This window comes from Bombus affinis, chromosome 8 (genome assembly GCF_024516045.1).
Source record: "Bombus affinis isolate iyBomAffi1 chromosome 8, iyBomAffi1.2, whole genome shotgun sequence".
In the NCBI taxonomy this organism is placed as follows: Eukaryota; Metazoa; Arthropoda; class Insecta; order Hymenoptera; family Apidae; genus Bombus; species Bombus affinis.
In genome coordinates this window covers 14,606,550-14,625,992 of record NC_066351.1, presented here as the reverse complement: position 1 = coordinate 14,625,992, position 19,443 = coordinate 14,606,550, and the positions used below count along the sequence as shown (strand labels likewise).

At 37.4% G+C, this 19,443-nt stretch overlaps 2 protein-coding genes and 1 long non-coding RNA gene across 13 annotated transcripts in view; 2 read left to right on the top strand and 1 right to left on the bottom strand.

Annotated features, from left to right (window-relative positions):
* The window catches only part of LOC126919089 (dystrophin, isoforms A/C/F/G/H), a 434,304-nt gene extending 431,927 nt beyond the window's left edge, over positions 1 to 2,377 (top strand). For 7 of the 10 annotated variants that reach the window (XM_050727754.1, XM_050727753.1, XM_050727762.1 and 4 more), the window contains 2 exons: positions 175 to 282; positions 1,045 to 2,377. In XM_050727754.1, coding sequence (XP_050583711.1) covers positions 175 to 282; positions 1,045 to 1,145 — 209 coding nt within the window. In that variant the 3' untranslated portion in view covers positions 1,146 to 2,377. Of the gene's footprint in view, positions 1 to 174; positions 283 to 430; positions 482 to 1,044 lie in introns of all 10 variants that reach the window. The other 3 variants (XM_050727759.1, XM_050727760.1, XM_050727761.1) reach the window with 3 other exon arrangements.
* A 4,192-nt stretch (positions 2,378 to 6,569) lies between these two features.
* Positions 6,570 to 19,442, top strand: LOC126919138 (myophilin). Of its 2 annotated transcripts, none has more exons than XM_050727860.1 (4): positions 6,570 to 6,775; positions 17,825 to 17,961; positions 18,041 to 18,245; positions 18,530 to 19,442. In XM_050727860.1, exons 1-4 carry the CDS (start codon positions 6,722 to 6,724, stop codon positions 18,698 to 18,700), a joined length of 567 nt encoding a protein of 188 aa, XP_050583817.1. In that variant the 5' UTR covers positions 6,570 to 6,721; the 3' UTR covers positions 18,701 to 19,442. The 2 variants fall into 2 exon arrangements, with proteins under 2 accessions (XP_050583817.1, XP_050583818.1); XM_050727861.1 differs by lacking the exon at positions 6,570 to 6,775 and adding an exon at positions 10,947 to 11,096.
* On the bottom strand, positions 9,620 to 10,350 carry LOC126919152 (uncharacterized). Its single transcript, XR_007711514.1, has 2 exons — positions 10,140 to 10,350; positions 9,620 to 10,030 (listed from the first exon to the last, which is right to left on the bottom strand). It is a non-coding gene; the product is annotated as an uncharacterized LOC126919152 (long non-coding RNA).
* Position 19,443: the final 1 nt, after the last annotated feature.

The following is a 19,443-nucleotide window of genomic DNA, read 5'->3' as shown; positions in this document are numbered from 1 at the left end:
GATCTTCTTAACATTACGCCGGCGTATACGCCATAAGCGTCGTACTCGATATTCAGAATAAGTGGGCGCAGGGTATTTCTGACGCTATTAGATACTAACTGCATATTAATAAGCGTTTCACAAAATGCCGAGGAGATTAGCATAAAGCTTATTGGTATGGGTGTGTGGACATAGGTGGTGGAGGCTCGAACGAAGGAAGAGTGAGCAGTTTAGAGAGACCACCACCGCCACCGCATTCTCACAGCGTTGCCCACAACGTGGGCAATCTCTTGCATATGGCAGGTTCGTTCCTTTTTCCTGTACGAAGATCAGTACGATCACTTTTTATATGTAGCGTAATTAAAAGAAATCTGCTATGTCGAACGTTTCTTATGCACGACCTCGTTTCTGCTTAAAAATAACAATGCTCTCCTGTTTTTTCACGCCACAGAATGGATGTAAGGTGAGACTATCAACGCTTCTTTTCCCGCTGATTCTTCTTGTACGCACTGTTATTCTCTAAAATGCGTCTAATTTTCTCGAATCGAGAATCGTACATCGCTTAATACTGATCGTGTACACTCGCTGTGAAATTTAATATATCTGCTGTGTGTCAACTATATAGGGTGAAACAAAAAAAGAGATATACTTAAACATTTCCTAAAGATTGCTAAACTTTGATAATCGCACAAGCGAATTAAACTCTCTCAAAGATATAGAAATAGTATTTCTACGTCTTCAAAAACAAGAAATATTTCATGTATCCTTTCTCGATAGTCCACCCTATATACAAAACGTTAGATCTATATGTTTGTCCTATCTGCTCGTTGCTTTCGTCTCTACGTGTTTACGATCACGAACTATTAACTCGAATACTCACTCGCCAGGCAATGTTTCCACCATTCACGTATGCCTGCATGTAATCGATATATAAACGCTTGAATACGATATAACGATGTGTTTAAGGAGAGGTGATTCTCAATCGTGTAAATAGATAACTCCAGAAAACGGAGGAGCAAAAGATTGATCAAAGCAGGAAAGTTCAACTGAAACGTTCTTTTTTAGGAGACTTAGGGAAAGCAGTCGGTGAACTGGTGACGGTGATGACCAGCGAGGACTCGTCGAAAACGAATGGACAAAGGGCTCCGCCGCCAGCTTTCAAATAATGACTATTAACGCGACTTTGGTCGGGGATACTGCTTTACGTTTCAACGATATCGACGAACACGTCACGACGAAAAAGAACGAAATCGATTCGATCGATCACGCACATATACATAATACACGTAGGCGAGATCCACGAACTCTTAAACGTTTGAAATCAATGACCAATAAGAAGCCTGGCTCTAAACGCATATCACGAGAAGAAGAATATCGCGCAAAATGCAGGGTCAGGGCAGCCGCCATAGTGGTTTTGGGTATTTTATAAGTTTTGATATACACCGTTGTATAGCTAAATTATATTGACTATAAGATGATTATGGTTTGGCTTTGGCGGCTCCCTGAGAGTAACTTTACTACATATTGACACGTCATATCATTGAAAAAAAAAAAAGAGAATAATCGTATCAGAGAATAAAGAAGAAGAAACGAATCAATTGTTATATGCTTGCTAGTTAAAGAAAACAAAATAAAAGAAACAAAGCTATACGGAAGAAATGAAACGAGGATGAAGATGAATTGTAATGACTATAAGAGAATTACACGAAAGGAAATATCATTAACAATGCATGCAAAAGCAATGTATCAAATCACGTACTCTATTCTAGATCGTAGGCTATATTTACATACCCATTCTGTTCACTGCCACGGGCTCTTCCTCGACATTAAATAACATACACGTTGTACATGCTATGCGATTCTAGATGACATATAAAGAAAGAAGAGAGAAACGCTAGGGAAAGGAAGAAAGAAAGAGAGAAAGAGAGACATTGACGAGAAGAACAGAGGGTATGAAAGGAAAATTCATATACCTGGCATCTTCCCGTAACTTCTATAAAGATTCGGAACTTTACATCGACACACGATGATACACGTTCACACACGAACACACGTACATGCATATCATTATATACATATACATATATAAATAAATAAATAAATAAATATATATATATATAATACGTGGATACATGAAACAGAGACACGTTACAGACACGTACACGCTGAGGACTTTTTGTAATCAATAATAAAAGCAAAGCAATGTGCATTATGACTTTCAAATTTATTTTTTATCCGGTTACGATCGTTTTTTCATATTTTTTAATGGATTTTAGATGGCAATGTCTCTTATTTAAGCCTGCCGGATGTTACTTATATTTAAGAATATATCGATAAGCATCTAATTTACAAACTGTAGGCTGTATTCTGATATGTAATAAAGTTGTCTAGAAAATAATTCCCTTCTTCTATTCTCCTCTTGCAACGGATATCATTTAACGTAAAACGTCTCGCATCGTGTAAAAAGTTATTCAATGGAAATTAACAGGTAAAAAGACGGCTACAAAAAATACTTCGGAGTAAAAGATACGATACAATAAAACTGTACGCCTCGAATAAATGCATCGATAATTGAAGCTCGAATTCGTTCGAGCTTTAACTATTGACAGGTTGATCGATGAGCTCGCGCGAAGCCGAATTTCTACGCCAACAGGCCATCCGGATCGCAAGGACGTTACCTTGACTGGTTTCCATTCGATCCGGTTTTAATCACCCTTCGATGGAAACCGTAAGTGAATCGGCAAGAAAGAAAGGATCGAATGGTCAGGCATGATTGCGCTCGGTATGCGTGACGCTGCGGTAAAACATCGAAAGATGATACTTTATTTAAAAGTACTACAAAAGTACATTTTATATCTTATCGTGCAGATATATCGAACGAAGAAAAAGAATACGCATATCGGTTGAATCATAATTTAACGAGTAAAGAGACAGCGTTGAAACGTTCGCGAGCCAAGAAAATAACATTCCTCGAATCGAATTCCAGCAATATCATCAACATTTTCTACCTAGATTGCAATAATCCGACTTCCATGCTTAGTCGACGAATATTCAAAGAGGAATGAAATATAAACCGTATTCAAAAGCGGTCAAAAATCGAGGGAAGAAGATTTGAAATGAAATTAATATTTATACATATATATATATACAGTAGTGGACGAGAAAAAGATTAAAGTTGCTAAGTAATTTGCTCGTGTATATGCCATTGCATTAGATATTTTTCATCGCGTTGATGATTGTCGTGTATTCTGGAAGATACATTTATTCGCTGCTTTTACCAAATATAATTCTATTGCGTAGATTCATGACCATTTTTGTACCACTTATACTTAGACTTCCTTTCATCCGCTACTATAAATAATTGTTAGAGTTTTCGAGAAGAGATACTTGGAAACAAGCGATTTTGCGTCGATCGTAGGTAGAAAAATTTGTTTGCTCATAAGGGCAGAACTAATAGAAATAAAACAGTGGTTTCGTCGCGAAAATTGCACGGTGAGCCACGTAAAGTCGCGCTCGTCAAATTAACGAGTATTTCTGAAACACGCGAGGGGAGGTCTTTGCACTTAACACTGGTTCGCGTGCGGCTAACGTGTGCACGCAACGCGTGTTGCTCGCACACGTATACGCGAACCAAGATGCACTCTCTCAGGTAATAGCATAGGTGGCCTCGACCTTGGTGCATCGCTCGACTGCACTGTGCATCGTCCCACGCAGTGGCGTAACGCCCAGGTGAGACTCGAATCTTTCGGCCAGCCAGCTTCCCGACGAGAAATCGTTTTACATTTATTTATCCAAACTGCGATCTTTCCAACGCAACTAAATGGAAATTCATTTTGCAATATTTTTTACTGTGATAGAAATTTGTACATTTCTTTCTTCTTACGTTTTATAAAACACTTTTATTAATTGACAATAAAATACCGTTGCTTAGTATTTAAATATATTATATGTTCAGATGAGTATAACTTAAGCGGTGTATGATATATACGATAAAAGTTTATCGACCGGTTCTATTCAAGTCAATTTTGCAATTTAAGATGCAAACAGTCGGTTTGGATATTTTTTTGTGATTTATAAAGATAGTAACGGAATTTTATCTCCGTATGTTGCACATGTTTGCTCATTGAGTTTGTCATCTAATGAATTTACGTACGAAGCACATACGTCTTCATTAAATCTCCGATAAACTTCATTAACTCGAAGAGATATATTGGCGAACCACTTAGAGGAGAAACAAAGTACTACGAGCTCACACCGTGCCTTCTGCAAATCATACGTTCGTTGGGCTTGCAGTAGTATAGAGTTGATTGAGTCATCGATACGTGACACGTATACGAAAATACGTAAGCAGAAATTTTAGTGTACGCTAAGATCGGAGAAGGTCGAGCGTAACTGTTGCCTATTATGGCATGTTTTCATTGCATACCTGTTACCAAATGAACAACATAATACTTAATCCTATACGATATCAATTCTCGCTCTTTCGCAATCTCTCGGCATTAAAATTCGCTGGATTTAGTCTTCGCTGGTCGAAGAAGAAAATTAGAGAAAACATCGCCGATTTCTCACAAATTACTCTGCGTAAACGGACGTTTGAAACGTAGTAAAACGGTGTTTTACGTAGATTCTTCCAAAGATCCGCGTTACGCTATAAGAACTACTAGTTATTAAGCAAATTCCATGGATTCCTTCTGTTACGGCAACGCTTTTCTCACGGGGCACCGAATGTCCATAAAATACAGCGGAGACTCGAGTAACCGATGTACAAGAACCTACGCGCAGCTTATAGAGAAAATGTCTAAGACATCGAGCTCATAGTAACGTAAATCTGACTGAAATATTTTATTTTAAAGTTCGACTACGACGCGATGATTTCGTCCTCTGAAAAGGGAAACTAAGAATAGGAAATTTACTAAATATCGCGAATAGCAAAGTGACTCAGAGTATGAACCAATCGTTGCTTGAATTTGTTCGTAATACTAATAGCGAACGTAAAACTGGATTTATACGTCTTTAATGGATCACGTGGTTATATTTGTTAAATATTCGTTTTGTAGAATTCACGTTCGTTTCGAAAGCGACTAAAAGGGGTAAGAGGTTCGGGTCAGAAGAAAGTTTCGATTTACTGGAAACGAGGGAACAAAATGAAACGCATAAGTAAAAAATTCTTTGTCGTTCTATTGCCAGTTCCGTTTCCAGAACGAGTTCTCGTTGTAGCGTCCTAAAGCAACAGAGTGGCTCGAGAAAGTGGTCAGGATAAAGGTGGTCGAAGGATTTTACAGTCTGTATTCATCGTAAGTTCTACGACCTGGCTGGAGCTGGCATTCTTTCGTCTCGTAAAAATTTGTACTATTGCGTTTCGTATAAAACTGCAAGCTTTATTTTCTGTTTTCTTATTATAATACCAAGAAGGAAAGATTATAGGATTGAAACGGATAAAGGTTTTATTTAAAACAAATCATACTTGCACGTCGAGTTACCACAATTGGATAAAACGTTATTAAAACGAAATACTTATCCCTCGATGACTAAATACAAAGCTACGATAAGATTATCACATAAAAGATTTTAAAACAGCTTCAAAACGTAGTAAGTGCCTTTCGAAGCATTCGTCAGCCTATATCTGAAGCTGACGTCACCAGTGCACACAAATCAACCACGAGCCTAGACACATGGCACACAAAATTAACAAAGCAACGTTTGTAAAAAAACGGCCCCTTGAAATTTACTTCCCCATATATGAGCTTACAAATAACATCCACTGTGTCGATTAACACTTCTATGGCTTTACATTTCTCCCTTCTTCGTTCAGTTGCGCTTTTTTATCAAATATTTTGTAATGCTACACTACGGATGCTTACAGAAATTTCTATAAAAATGAGACCTACGCAGAGATTTGCTTCACACCTTAAATATTAGGTTGTCCGAAAAGTATCTTTCTTTTACAGACCCGTCTTTCATTCCAACGACGCATCTTTATACAAACGTGAAACCTAATCTGCCGAACGTTGTGATGTTTATATTGATGGAACAAAATGGATCGTACGTAATTCGATAAAACAATATAAAATGTGTATCCATTATTTCCTTATAAAACGAAAGAAACTTTTCGGACGTCCTAATATAACGATTAAACGCTGCGCTTCTGATACTGTATGTACCTTCATCTGTCACGAGTATTGTGTATACGTAAATTCATAGATATTTCATTAAAAACAAAATACCAATTTTATGAAATACCATTTCCTACTCCGCTATGACCCGCGATATTCTTATTTCTCTGATAGTCCCGCTACTTTTACTTCGTTTATTGAATATTACAATTTTAAAACATTCAAAACTACGAATCTCCGTGATAATCTCGATTAAAACACAATGCATCCTGCCGTGCCATTGTCACGCCGTAGGTATATCCTGTAGATTCTGTCTGAGAGAAATTTTTCCGCACGAAAGCGACTCCAGGAATTCGTCAGAGACGGCGCCTGACGTCATCTTCGTGCCAGACTGGAGAACGGAGGTCACGTGTCTCGGCGTCAGACGAAAACTCAATACTCGACCAGTCCCGGGTCGGCCAATAAGCGTCGAAAGGACTCTTGCTCTTGCCGATCGGCACACGGTTCCGAGGCGCGTCAGTCGTGCCGCAATCATCGGACGGTGAACTTCGTGTTACGGTTCGTAGTTAATATCGGCGTCGTTCTGTTTGTGCATTTCCTTTGAGTGAAACGGATCGAGGGTGAACAAAATGGCTAACAACAGGGCTACCAAGTCTGGATTCGCGGCAGAAGCGCAAAGAAAGGTAAAGAATGAAATTAATTTTTTCCCTTAAAACACGTATTTCTTTCATCTGGTGTTTCGTGACCTACTGAGAGAGACCATCCCTCGAGGAATTCGACCTACTGAGGGTGGCCACGCACGCGCAACACGTCGTACGTTCGTTGCACCTGTGCTCTGTACGATAGATGAATTATCTCTCTCGTGATAGAGAAGTGGTTGTATTGCGATATTGATTATCGATATCTGAAGAAAGGATTTTTAAAAAAATCGTTGACATAATTTTTAAGGGGTTTATATATGAAATTTAGTTATCGTTTTCTAAAGATAATTATTATTTTATTAATGAGAAGAGAGGATTAACAGTAAGCTGTAGTATTAATAGCGTTTTGTTTTGTCTTGATTAATTGACTCTTGTTTAATCAAGAATTAGAGACGGAATTTGCACTTGGTGAATGTTGCGATGCTTTATTGAATGCTTAGGAACGTTGGAATAATTCACACGTTTATCTTAGTCCTATATGTACGTACGTGTCAGCCAGTTGTGTATATAGATTACGACGCTCGTGTCAGAGATATTCCATGACGCTTATCGCGGAGTAATCCCAAGTGTAATTAGAATGCGGAGAGTGAAGGAACGTAACTGTCCACAGGAAGATCGTGACGTGATTTTACCATTTGAAAATGTTTTTTCTTTTTTAACACGAATCGATTAAATCGCTCGCGTTCCATCGTTTCATAATCAGAATTTCGTTCCGTGTATAAATAAACTCTTCGTTTGTTCATCAAATTCCTCCTCGATAAGAAGTCAACGCGTATTTCAAACAAATTCTCCAGAATAGAACTGTCATTGTACTGCGTGCAGACGTATCGTCAGATGCAGATGTTCGCGCGCGCGATGCCAGCTAGCAGAAATATAGAAAATCTACGTGCGAAATAAATTTGTCGTATATGATCGTAATATACGCGATATACTCCGGACGAAAGTAGCTTTCTATGAAAGTATAGTTGATTCTCTTCGAGCATAAAAATCAAATTCTCTTGGTTGGAAGCAAAAAAGGCAGGTGAACGAATTCGCTGCAGTTTGAAGGGAACTGCAATTTCATCCGGAACGGAAATGACAAGCCGTCACGTAAACGTAGATAAGTCAAGTATATCTTATGATTTCGATACGGTCGAAGGTTGTTTCCTTTCGTTACACCTCAAGTGCTGGCGCGTTTCCATCGAATTCGCCTCGGAGGGAATCGTCTGTTCGAGCAACAGCTGCCGATCCTTTCTTTCGTCCGGCGAATTAAAATGAGTCCCAGTTGCCAAAGAAGGGAGCGTCCCTCGAAACGAAACTCACCGGCCATGGTACACTTATTCCTTTGCCTCGACTCACCTTTTGCCTTCCTAATATTTCCAGGTTACCACGTGAACAGTGGAGTCACCATCTATTCTGGGATCCATTTGTACGTTACTCTTTCATAACGTTAAACCGTAGTACTGCGCGTAATGGGTTACGCGAGTTCATTCATAAAGTTTTCATAACCGTTGCTTTTACTATAAATATTTTAGTGATACAGAGACGATAACTTTCGTGTTTTTCGAGGATATCTATCTTAGTATATTTCGTTTCAAAAAAAATATCGACTGCGCGAAAGAAATACAAGTTTTATCAAATTGCCACGTCTGTAATATATAATAAATAATATATAAATATATAAAATATTCTTTTCGCGATTATTGTTCGCCATTGGCGATCGAAGGGCTGAGAATCAACTTCGCTGCTGGCATTCTGCCTTTCCTATTATAACAAATTCGTCGTATTTTCTACAGTCGTGAAATCGTATCGCGGTTGAAAGATGAGACTTCTGAAAATTGAAATATCTGACTAAATTCTAAAATCTTGACTCTCGCCATTTTGGTTCTCGGTCTGTCGATTGCTAAAATTCAAAGGCGATCAATTTGAAAATAAACCACAGATGGAATAAAAACTTGTCGTCTTTAAATAAAGAACACCGGTACTCAACTGACAGAAAAGAAGCAACCTCAGTTTCCTAATTAACTTACAAGCAAAAAAGTGGAGCGGAACTGTGTCATCCTCGTGTTGTACTCGTACAATGGAAAGTAACTACGTTCCATATAAAAAACAAAAGAAGAATATGAGAAAAAGAAACGCGATATTCATCGTCTCGATCAAACGGGAGAGAAAAATGGGGTGAAATACAAAGGGCTCGTTGTGCACCGGCTCCGAACTCGTTTCTTTTTTTGTCTCGTGAAACAATCGGCGAATAACTAGTCCGAAGGACGCTCGTTATAACACTCGTGAAGAAACGCATGTTCATTATAAAGATACGCTTATCGCTATTGGAATGCGATCGTTCGTTTACTGGTCCTGTTCCTTTTTCGCTGTTATTGCGCCATTTATTCAATTATCAGAGAAAGCGAATAAGATCTCGCTGCGTTCTAAAAATGGAAAAACTATGGAGCCGTGGCTTCGCGAATTTTCACCATCGAAAATTGTAATAACTACACTTACGATATTAGAGGAAATTGACAAACGTATAGAACGACGAGAGGTCAACGATAGTGTTGCTATCGGTACAAGGTTCACCCCACGAACCGTAATTATTTTTCATAATTACTGGGTCAGTCGGTGCAATGTTTTCCTTCGGAAACAAATTGCTTAGTAGTTTTATAAAAAAACAATAATTCTTACAGATAATAGGTAATGGGACTGTTAAATGTGAAATAGAGTAGAATTATACCTTATTCTAGCAATTATTTCCCGCTAATATTTTTTGTTATTCATGCACCATTTTAAAGTCCAATATTTCGTTACATTGTATATTTGTATTAATATTTATCTTTTTTAATAACATTAATATCGATATTAATACGTTTTATATTTAACATGCAGCGATCATTAGTACGAGTATCCACAATCTAGTTACTATGGCATATACCACGCGATATACCACGCCCACGTTTTCGTAGAGCATTTGTTTTCACTGATATTTGTAGCACTCACGAAACCATGACTGCTTTTAATTCCAAACACGCTAATTACACGTATGTTGTAGTTGAAACACGCTCCTCCCTTGTGGTTTATGGCACGATATTTTTAAGAACTGTTATTTCAATTCCTGCCTTCTGTATCGTTCCCCACGGTATACCATACGGGACTGATGTTTCGTTACAAAATAGAGATAACAATTATAGCCACGTGTTTCCGTGAACCAAGCACGATGAATGTGCAGCATTATACTACGGTTCTAAAAATAGGCGTGCTTCATCCCTGTGCACAAGATATCTGTATTAGCCACCGGAAATACTATAAAGTGGTTTCCATTTTAGGAACGAATGGCCGAAGGCGAACATTCGAGAAACGCTCGTTCCTTGCTTACCATTCGAGTTTCCTTAATACGTTTATATAACAATCGATACGAGAATTTACGATGCAAATTCCTTCAGGCTCCTTCCAGCAATATTCCTGTTGTCCGCTGCTGACCTTTCCTCTTCCGTCGTTCGAATCTCCAAGCGCGAATCTTCGCCTCGTAGCTAACAGCTGCGAGTAAATTGACATACTAGACGCGTTGGAGATCTTGGAAAATATTTCCTTTCGTGGATGAGTAAAATTATACACGCAGTAGTCATCAGTGACTGTAAAAATGAAATTTAAATCTGGAGAATAAAAGTTTCAAAAATAATCGCATCTTTGAACATTTTTACGTGTAGAATTCAATTTAGGATTATTATTCTCTCGCGATTAATCCAAAGCAAATCCTTAAAAATATATCGCGCAAAATTTCTGATTACAAATTAATAAAAAACAAATTACAAATTGTCCATTCTGATTGCTCTTACGTTGGTTCTAGCATCAAGGTCGTAGAATTCCTCTTCTCGAATAAATTCGTAGAATTCGCGTAATATTTTTTAGTAATATCGCGTATCTATGTGAAAGTCGTTCCAACGAGATTCCTGCGGATGTTACTCGCAGTTGCGATCTAAAATCGCGAAATACCAAGAACGCGTTGGCTACGTAAATTTGTACGCACAAATCATTAGCTGACGCGCGAGGCCGAGCATGGCAATAGAGGCGAAGGACATCGTGCAGTGCAATACAAATTCTGTTCAGCGAGTCAAGATACGAGTCCGTAGAATATCCTATGTCTGCATTCTACTTCTTCTTTTTACGACAACACGCTACGAACATTCCCTCCATGTCGACTCTGATTCATCGAGATACGTCGAAAGATACTTGACTTGAAGAAATCTCGATAAAACGTATAGAAAGCTAGTCTTAATTCGACGTGTCATCGAACATCATCAACGCGTGACTGTTCATAAACTTGGACATGGAGGTTAGTATGACAGTGTCCTTTGAAATTTCTAAATTCACGATTAGACTGCGAATTTTTATGCAATTATTTTTATGAACACAGTTAAAGGAATAGAACTTACATAGAAATTCGTTTTACCTTGTGATAAAAAATTATAACGAGCACTCCATTGTCGAAGTGTTACGTTTTTGCGTATTATGCCTAGTTTTGCATCTTTAATTTTCACGTAAATGTATATATATATATATATACACGAACGATAATTTCTATACAAGTTTATTAAATATATAGTTATTTACAAGATTAAGTTTAGGTTTAGTTAAACAGATATATATCAAATTTAATGGGGGAATAAATCTGTCAAGTTCGATAGTCTAATTATTTTAAGTGGCGTACTCGAAGCTATCTGATATTTGATCGCCATATGGTAGCGATTCGAGTAAAGGGCTATTTAAAAGGAATTAACCTCGAGATCCGTAATCATGAAGTCCGAGCATGAAGTTCCTCGGATGCAAAGTATCGTGATAAAGTATAAGTGCATAGGTTGCAGTGAACTTTCTCTTGCTTACGAGTGACTCAGAAGAAGCATAGCTTCTTTTTTACGTCATATCTTTGACACTTATCAAGTTGAAACAGCTTTAATTACCGATCGTTCGTCAAGATGATGGAACATCTTACGAAATTGTCCGCAATTACGTATACCGGTGAATTTCAGCTTCGTGCTCGAGGGAACTGAACGAAAGATTAATACAGAAATTATGTTCATATTACGTATCTTCACGTGCGAAGGAGAAATTACCCGAACGGACTCAAAGTTGCTGAAGAATTAATTAACAGTTCACGGGCCGCGAAAAATGACCGAGTTGCAAAGACCTCAGCAACCTCGACACGATCTCCCCTCGTGACCTTGCGTTCTTTTAAATTAACAGTCTCCAATTCCCACGAGTGCTACAGGGAATTTCACGGTCGAGGAACAACCGTGAACTTCTCCACTTCGTATGCAATCAGTTTCCATCAGGACGAAATCTCGTGCGCTCGTTAGCAGAGATCGCATAAATAGCGACGAACGATCGATGGAACTTGTAAAAAATGAACAAAAGACGAATGCAAAATACAAGATATAAAGAATATTTGCAGTGATATCTGGACTCGTAGAGTAATATAGTAGAGCGTACAAGTCGTAGAATATAATTGAAATTAATCAGAAGCCAAGCAAATCAAAATCCTGGCATCGGTAACACAAACAAGCGACAATTTGTTCAATAAAATAAAGTTAATGGAGTTCCGTGTGACCCAGTCAGCAGATGTTCGGTCTAAATAGCTGAAAAAGTGATGAGCTGTATGAAAGCAATGTTTCACGACGATTGTATAACTTTTTGACGTATATTTACAAAGTATGTCGTTCAACTTGCAAAGTTTCACGTGCGAGCACAAGATGGTTATCGACGTGGCGACGGTGTCTTACCTGCTCGGGCTTCATCTCGTTTAGAGGTCCTTATATGGCCGACAAGGCAGGCAACCTTGGAGGAGACTCACGTTTGAACACGCTTATGTATCTGTATGGAACTGTGTCGTGTATGAAACGTGAAATTACGCAATCGTGACTCCTCTTAAAGTAGGTCAACGATTTTTTTTAATCTAGATTACGTTTTTCTCTTTTTTTTATTTTTATTTTTCGTTACTAAGCTCGTCGACAATTTTATACATTCACTGTGTGTAATGTAATCGTAAGTAACATTTTTCTGAAAAGTTGTCCGCGCAAAGTGTGGAAAAAGCCGATCAAGGTGACAGCAAAGTAGATAATACTTATCTATGTACTTTAGAAATTATCAAGTGTCTTCTTCATCGCTAGAACGTAATCAAGTAAGTTATAAAAATAATTTGAATGAGTAGAAATTGAGTGAAAGATAAAGATGAAAGAGATAATGAGATTGGTTATCGGAAGAACATATATGAGTAATAATCGGATTAATTATTGAAAGACAAATAATCGCAACTGCGTCATATTTCAGAATATTTATTAGAAAGTAGGTTAATTATAGATTTATGATGAAGGTCGTTTTTAAGATAATCTACTTCCTAAGATAGATCGTTAGACAACCAATCGTTTCAGGAGCAAATCTTTTGCACCGATATGGAAACTGGTCGAACGAGAGACACTTTTAAATGCTGTTCTCCTTGCTTTCGTGATCAAGGTGAATCGACGTAATCGATGCAATTCCATCTGTTTTTTTTTTCTTCGATTCGTGGAAAGGAATTTTAGATCACGCGTTCTGAACATAACAAATCTTGTAATACCGAGCTCGTTCTGGCCGTTTTATTCTGCCAAACGAAGAGAGAATAAAAAATTGAGTTTGAATTGCGTAAAATTATACAGAAGCATTACGTCATTGCTTGTACAGCGAATTCCATCTCTGAGAAATTGTAAAATTCGCAAGATTCATGCCTCGATATCACAGTTCCATATCAATTTAATATTTATTCAGATATTAGTGGATGGTTTTCTAAAAATCGTTCCGCTGATCGATCTAACTGCCCCTTATCGTCTAATCGATAACTAAACCTTATGTGGTTGAAATATTGCTGCGTCGTATACAGCGAATACAGCTTGATTCGTAGCAATTGCTACTTAATCGTCTTATCTCTGACAAAGAGGAATTGTAAGTGATTTATTGATAGGAATTTTTTAATCTGTAGAAATAAATCAAACTTAAACGACGTGTATAATATAAAATATTGACCAAGCCAATAATTCTATATAATTAGTAACATTAATAACGTTCAAATTGAAACGAATCAAATTATTAATAAATTATAACCAGTAATATTTTGATGTATTTGCAAGAAATTCAGAGACACTTTCGAGCGAAACATGTTGCTATTCCATCAATCAGCGGAGCAATCGTAGGCTTCATCTCCGATCATAAGTTAATTAACAACGTTAATTCTATGACCAATAAATTAATCTAAGTGGACTTGGTGTAACGAGGAAAATGATTTCGCTGGTAGCATACTCTTCGAGAAGAGCAATTCCTTCAATTTGTCCAGCGATTCATTGATGGCCAGGCCTCTGACCCAATTTTCATGACCGTGAACGAGCTAGAGCGCCGTTAAAAGCGTCGTTGTCGCAAGTATCAGAAAGACACGAGGCAATCCTTTAACTGCAAACACTTGCCCCGGCAACCGGCTCACACTTGCGCTTGCAACCATCTTCTATACAAGCTACGTTCCTTTGCAGAACGATCTGCGTGACTGCGACAAATTGCGTTTCTTTCGGATTTTGACGATAAGAAGGTAACACGAGCTGATGTCAGATGCACAGATTACAGATTATCGATTTCATACTAATCGAAATGAAATAAACCTGTAATATCTTTGCACAGGGAATAGTAACTCTTACATTCCAATGACAAAAGATAAGACCAATGTCTAAATATCTTTCTGTCCAAAAATAAATGGAAACCGCGACGGTAAACAAAAATGTACGGCGTTGTTTAAAAATTGGACAAGTATGCGATATCTAATCGGGCAAGGTGCAATGATCACGTAAAATAATCTAATATCGACACGTCGTTTCTTACGTCATGTTATTTGTACGTGATAGACAATTTCGACAAATATGCCTGTTTCTTGGTAGAATCTGCCGTGAACATAAGGATTCTTCTATTTTTCTTACCAAAAACATACAGTTTTTATAAACAACTCCAGTCAATTATAGCGTTCGAGCGTACTTTTTATAGCAGAAGCATCGCTCGTCGGAAGAAGCAAGAAAAATGATATAAACGAGGGTTCGCCTGTTGCAGCCCCACATAATCTTCGACACAATAGGCTCCACCACGCCCTTCAAACTTGAGCAGCCTGCTCGAGAAGATCCAGCTTCGAGATCGCCTGGTATGCAGCAGAATCTATATAGGTAGACGTCACACCCTGTCCCTAAACATTTCGTTTTGCCTCGGTAGCTTTTGTAAGACCTGTGTACGTTGCCTTCGTGAAATTTAACGCAATGATAAGCGTTATTCTTTGGTCGAGGCTAGATAAATTAACGTGTGTCTATCGTGCGACTGTTATTTTTACATTCGTTTCTCGATCACGAAAGAAACAAAATAGAAAATAATCGTTCCCCTGGAATATCGCGTTAGGTTCTCATATTTTTTCATTGTGATCAACAATTCTTTTCAACGAGGTGAAAACGCGAAATAAGAACACGATAATTACAATTAAAAAGAAAAACGTTCTCAGCTTGTCCGAGCAACGGAAACCGACAACGCAATAATTAAAATTAGTTTCGGTAAAAGTTGAAAGGCGAATGATCGTTGTTATTCGCGTTCGTAATAAGTATAATAATAGATATTACTGAAAACGAAGGATCAAACACGTCGACGCACGGGAATAATTACACAAGCAAAAATTGCAAAGCGACCGCTGACGTGTCCGCGAGTTTATGCAAATGATCTTGCAGAGCTACAACCTTACAATAGAAGACTCGCCAATGTTATAATCCCGTATTAAGTAATCTGAAAGGTACTTTCATAAGCGAGACACGTCGCTCGGAACGGTGTTTGCTTCGTTCCACTCGGTTGCCCCAAAACCGCGAGCATTTTTCAACGCTCCTCGTCATTCTTTCCTCGTTAATGAAATTATCGTGCGCTTACTCAATATCTAAATATAGTATTCGCATCGTGTTCTACATCATACACGGGCTTATATCACGGAGATAGTGGATGTCGTTGAGGACGAATCGAACGTTATCGTTGGCTATGGGAAACCGAGTGTAGAAGAACACTTGTGACTACAGAGATTACCTGTTATCATTTCCTAAAAGTATTCTATACGCATAAAAATCACAAATATAATATTTATAAGAATCGAAGGATTTATATCAAATAAAATAAATGTCAATCGAAGAAAATTAATCTGAGCTTCGCTCGTAATCTTCCTTCCATTAATGTAATACGTGCTTTCTGCTATTATGGATACTCGAGACTTTGTGATCGTATGATAACGATAATGCTATGTGATTTTATGATAACAACGTTCAAAGCATCTATTTCAAACAGAGATACGAGAAACTAGAAACACTTACATAAATACGAGTGATAATATAGCAAAGGGTGTTTTTTTGCTTGAAACAAGATAGCTTTTAACAGGGAAAAAAGTTTGCTTGTATACAAAAATATTTTCTTTTGACGTCTTATAGACTAAGGCGAGTCGTAACAACAGAATGTTCCGTGAAATGGCGAAATAACGGGAGCAAGTTAGAGGAAGCAAGATCTACACTTGCGTGAAAGTTCCAACACTTCGAACTTAACAATCGCTATTATTCTTATTAATTGCATATTGTAATTGCTCGTGCATATTCTTCTTCCGTGATTAGGATGCAATTTCAACGGACCGCTGAATGATGCGTTCGGAGAAAGTGAATACCTCTATCGTGAAGCTTCTTTGAACGAGGTATTGTTTATGAACTTCCTGGTTTATATGTCTGTAATAAGAATTCTGATAGATTCACATTATAATTTATAATTAATACGCTTGGCCTCCTGGTTTCTCGATTCGTTCCATCTTATAGCTGATTTAATAAAATTTACTATTCGAAACTTACGAACTCCGATATATCAATTTAACGTATTCGAAAATACGAAGAATCTGAAAAATGAAAATACCGGACGAAGAGATATTTGCAAGGATGCTGCAAATATTGCAAAATTCTGATTACTACCACGCTTAGAACAAGGATACCAGACGCCAAATCGATAGTATATTATTCTAATTGCATGCACAGGATCACAAGACTGGTCGTTTTACGACGCAGACACGTGAAATACATCACGATCAAGACACCGTATGCCTAACGGAATATACATACTGCATCGGGATGAATGCGACGGTCCATGCTTACGAACCTCTCCTTTTTAGGTAGCCTTTACGTGAATAACTGTGCGCCCATTACGCGTTCTCCACGGACTTCAGGATATACGAATCTCGTCGTATGCTGTTGCCGTGGTCGTTCGTAACGTCTTTTGTAAAATCTTGAGTTGAGAAACGAGTTTGGTACTTGAAAGGGACCGAAGGAATTTCTGATCCTTATTTTGGAATTGGAGCAGAGATTTTTGTCTTCCTAGATTGATTAAAGTTTCTCTTCTATACCGATAGATCGGTAAGCATTTCGTCGTTTGTTCTACGTACCCTTCAGAAACGTAGAAAGCAAAAAAAAAAAAAAATGTTACTCTGGAAATCGTCTTGACAATGGAAAAGTAAATGAGAATACATACTACATCTTTAACCTTTTTTAAACAACGCGGGAACTTTCTGCGAAACGATGCTTTCGTTCACGGGGAAGATTTGCGAGGCACCTCGAAGAAACAACGAGCAAAGTGTTTAAACAAGTTGGGTCAGTGACTCCGGCCACGCTCATGTCGCAGACCCTACAGGATGTGTTACTTGGATCACTGGCACATCGCATAATTAATAACAAGCAGTCGCTAGTGGCTCGTGCCCCTTCGGGTTCGAAAGATCGACGAAAATCTCGTGAAATCCCTGACATAATAAAACATAAGTTAAGACGTCTAATAAAATAAAGAACGTTTTCTTTGAATCAGAATTTTGTACGACGATAGATGGACAGAAATTTTGATTTCTGCTTTTGTTTTTTTTTTATCAATCTTACCTTTTCGATAATCTCGTAACTTTTGTTATTGTTGGATTCCTAAAGAAAACTGAGACTGATCGTAAATGCATTTCTGTTACAGATCAACAGCAAATATAGCAAGGAACTGGCGCAGGAATGTTTGGAATGGATCAAAACGATCACCGGTGAGAATATAAACACCGACGGGGATATGGATAATTTCTATGAAACATTGAGAGACGGAGTTCTTCTTTGCAAGTAGTTACACTTTGTTAAACAATATTGATCGTTGTTGCTCCGATTTTTTCATAATTAATTATCGTTCTTCATTTTTCAGACTGGTGAACGATATTAAAGAGGGATCGGTGAAGAAAATTAACAAGACTAGTTTGGCCTTCAAGTGTATGGAAAATATCAATGCATTCCTCGAAGCTGCGAGAATGCTAGGTGTTCCAGCCCAAGAAACCTTCCAAACTGTCGATCTGTGGGAAAGACAAAATCTCAATTCGGTCGTAATTTGCTTGCAATCCCTCGGTAGAAAGGTATATGTACATGTAACATCTTTTTCTTCTTCGAAAGCTCTAGCTTATTATAAATTCAAGATTAGTTATATCCTTCTGAAAGTGTTTCAACGTTTCGTCTCCACATCGACATCATTGAAACTAATTGGTGAAGCAATATTATGGAAACGTTAAAACATCCTTATGTAAAGTTTAAACAGTTCTTTGAATATGGTATTAATCATTTAATCATAATTAACTTACGAAAATTTGTTATTAACGAATAATTTTGTATTGGTGTTCTAACTTAAAATTTATGTTTTTAGGCGGGTAACTATGGTAAACCAAGCATCGGACCAAAAGAAGCGGATAAAAATGTACGTAACTTTACCGAAGAACAATTAAGGGCTGGACAGGGTGTGATTAGTCTGCAATACGGCAGCAATAAGGGTGCTAATCAAAGTGGTATTAATTTCGGGAATACCAGACATATGTAAAGCTGTTCGTCTAAAACTAAATGTTGTTCGAAGAAATTCCAATTACATTCGCGTTTCTTATTTTATCTTTATGATACACTAGACTTACGGACAAAATTTCCTTGTACAACAATGTTTATTATCGTGGTCCAATTCTAAATGGTGCACAAAACGCATCTTCGCGCGTGCCAGATGACTTTCTATGCATTTAATTTAGGAGATAGTCAAGTACAATATTATAAAATTTGTGTACTTTCCTTTTCAAAGATATGAGCAATCTCAATGTTGCACATACACATCTATGCTCAATCTGTGAAAATTGAGAAGTATACTTTGAACGATAATACATCGAACATATATTATTAATGTATTTAAAAACTATTAAAAAATTCATTCTTTAATGAAAAAGCGATTTATTTGCAAATATAAAAGAAAAGAATATATTCTGCAACGGGACACAACCAGCTGATTATACATATTTGTTAAATATTACAAATAGATTATAAAACAGAGCTATCGGTATAAACAGCTGACAACTCTGCTACTGTTACTATCGAATCCCTTACGAGTTACAGTGTAACCAAATTATACTTTAAAAAATTCATGTTACGCGTGAAACGATAACTATTATAGTTATTGTATAATGATAAATGATATATAATTATATTAAGTATTTTGTACAAATATTTTTGATGATTATAAAAATAATTTTTCATAATGTATTGATAATATGAGTTAATAAATGACCTACAAAAAAACATAAC

What these genes read in the sequence shown, in the direction of transcription:
- LOC126919138 (XM_050727860.1), top strand. Translation starts at nt 6,722, where the DNA reads ATGGCTAACAACAGGGCTACCAAGTCTGGATTCGCGGCAGAAGCGCAA. An exon ending in CGGCAGAAGCGCAAAGAAAG is followed by an intron (nt 6,776 to 17,824) that starts GTAAAGAATGAA and finishes TTTCTGTTACAG; the next exon opens with ATCAACAGCAAATATAGCAA. An exon ending in TGCAATCCCTCGGTAGAAAG is followed by an intron (nt 18,246 to 18,529) that starts GTATATGTACAT and finishes TTATGTTTTTAG; the next exon opens with GCGGGTAACTATGGTAAACC.